Raw genomic sequence first — 2479 nt, 5'->3', positions numbered from 1 at the left:
ACACTTAAGGGAAGATGAACAACTTTAATAATTGACCAACGCGCTTCAGCTTGTGGCCTTCATCAGGGTCATAGTAAAACATTGTAGAAAATTGCATAAATACAAGACAGGAAACAGAAAAAAAATTCAAATTAACCAATCACGCATGTGTTATTTTGAGACAGGTGGGGATTATGTCTCCTCCCCCCCCATCCTCATCATTAATGATCTAGTCCAGTATTTACTTGGGCGTGACTTAACCAATTAACCAATACCTACCTGTTATATGTCAGATGATCTATAATTAGTTACTTTGACAGACAGTAGTAGTCAGTTGTCTTCACCACCACTTCGCTGTCATTAAAGCATTTCTACACCTACTGTCAGCCAGACAAAATAGTTTGGTTTTACACAATGTTAAAACAACTTTTGACTTTGTTGACTTTCATTTACACAATGTTTCTGACACACACACTGGGGTGAGCAACCTTTGCATTTAACCGATGGTCTACTGCTACATGTATGAGCAGTTTAAAGAACTGCAACTTCAGTGCTAAGAGCTTCAAAAATAATGTGCCAAAGTAAGTGAGGATGCACAATGGAGAGAACTTTAGCTTTCTACAGTGAACATGGCAATGTTTTGGCAATGACCCTATACTTGACCCTGTGTTCAAGATCAAATCCTTCTAACTAATATGCACTAAAAACAATTGACATTATTACTAAACCCTAAACCTATCCCTAGGTCTAGAGTTTAGGTTTGGAATGATCACCAAGGTTTAGTGCTACTATGCCATTATATTCACACCATTCAGAGTAAGAGCAGACTGCATTGTTCTTGGCATTAACAACCAGAACAGTGTTTTGCTGTGTGCATACAACAACAAAATAACTCAACAAAAAATAGCACAATACTGCTGTTTATTTGGGGGGTTTAATGCCTTTATTCTGAAGTAATATCTTCTAAAATATCTAGAGTGTGTCTAATAATAATGTATAACATTGTATAAAATAAAATCGTGTATATTCAAGCAGCTGATTCACATGCTTTTAGTTGTTTGGCAGGAGGAGGTGTGTTTTGTATAAAGTAAATTCAGGGTTTCTATATGAAATACTCAAAGCACTTGTTCCTCTCATCATCCATTTCCTGGGTCTCAATCTCAAACTTCTTCATGGCAATGAAATACTGAATAAACGGCTCCCCAAGGGCACTGCGGATGACATGATCCTCCCCCAGCGCCTCCAGAGCTTCGTCAAGCTTTACTGGAATGGTGAACTCTTTCTGTTGGATAGGGGCTTTGTTAAGACTGCTTTCAACATTCAGGTTTCTTCTGATACCATCCAGTCCTGCAGCCACTGTAGCTGCAAGAACAATGTAAGGGTTGGCCATGGCTGAGCCCAGCTTGTTGTCAATGTGCGTCTCCCTCCCGCCGTGACACTTGATGTTGAAGGAGCTGCTGTTATCATTGCTGCCACAAGTGGCATACAGCAACCGCTTGGGATCTTTGATGGTTTTGGCAATGTGACTTCTGCAACCCAGGCCAGGTGACATCAAACAGCTCAGGGCAGCAGAGTGGGTCAGGAGGCCTGCCAACCATTTTCTACCAATCTCAGACATCTCGCCTACTTTCTCTCCACTGTGGAAAAGACTCCGTCGCCCATTAGCATCCCACAGGCTATGAGAGAGCACCCCAGCATTGTATAGACCATCGTCAGTAAAAAAGCTGGCAATGTAGCTGTGTTTGCGAGCCATTTCTTTGATGCCGGTGCGGAAGGTGAAGGCGCTATCAGCGGCAGCAATCCCAAACTCTGGCCTCAGGTTGATCTCCATCTGCCCAGGGCCACTTGCAGAAGCAATGCTGTCTATGTCAGCCCCCATGCAGTACATGCTGTCCACTAGCTGCTGGAAGAAAGGCAGGTCATGGTTGCTGAGCAGGGTTGTGGCAGGAAACAGGAGTGTCTTTGGTCCAATCCGGTCCGGCGCTCCTAGTACACAACATTCATAGGTGAAGGATGAGTGCAGGGAGAAACCCAGGCTTTGGAGCTGACCGAGAAGCTGCTTGGCAATGAGGCGAGGTGAAGTGCGAAGGGGGCTTCCGGTCACAGTGCATGGGTCGCATATGACCCGTGCTGTTTGTTCAGCCCAGGGTAGGACCCTAAAAGTCGAAAGGTCAGGGATCAGAAGGACATCACTACTGAAATTGGCAGTGTTTGCATGGTCCACTTCATTGCTTTGTGGGCTCAGGGTTAGCTCCAAATAGCTTCTTGGCATTGGTACCCCATATACTGCTTTCTCCTGTGAGTGAAACATATGCATTAAAGCACTTCTCACCTTTCGTTAGAAGGGAGGGATGGATAGATAGATAGACGGATAGATAGATAGACAGATAGATAGATAGATAGACAGATAGATAGATAGATAGATAGATAGATAGATAGATAGATAGATAGATAGATAGATAGATAGATAGATAGATAGATAGATAGATAGATAGATAGA

The 2479-nt window shown here is 43.2% G+C and overlaps 1 protein-coding gene across 2 annotated transcripts in view; it reads right to left on the bottom strand.

Annotated features, from left to right (window-relative positions):
• Nucleotides 1-899: 899 nt before the first annotated feature.
• The window catches only part of lgsn (lengsin, lens protein with glutamine synthetase domain), a 3660-nt gene continuing 2080 nt past the window's right edge, over nucleotides 900-2479 (bottom strand). For both annotated transcript variants that reach the window (XM_042227583.1, XM_005939981.3), the window contains exon 4: nucleotides 900-2275. In XM_042227583.1, the coding sequence (XP_042083517.1) occupies nucleotides 1082-2275 (1194 nt within the window). In that variant the 3' untranslated portion in view covers nucleotides 900-1081. The remainder of the gene's footprint in view (nucleotides 2276-2479) is intronic.

The sequence above is a fragment of the Haplochromis burtoni genome, unplaced genomic scaffold (assembly GCF_018398535.1).
Source record: "Haplochromis burtoni strain Fernald_Lab_line unplaced genomic scaffold, NCSU_Asbu1 Contig_269, whole genome shotgun sequence".
In the NCBI taxonomy this organism is placed as follows: Eukaryota; Metazoa; Chordata; class Actinopteri; order Cichliformes; family Cichlidae; genus Haplochromis; species Haplochromis burtoni.
Note: the sequence above shows the minus strand (reverse complement) of the source record. Positions and strands in the feature narration are given on the sequence as shown.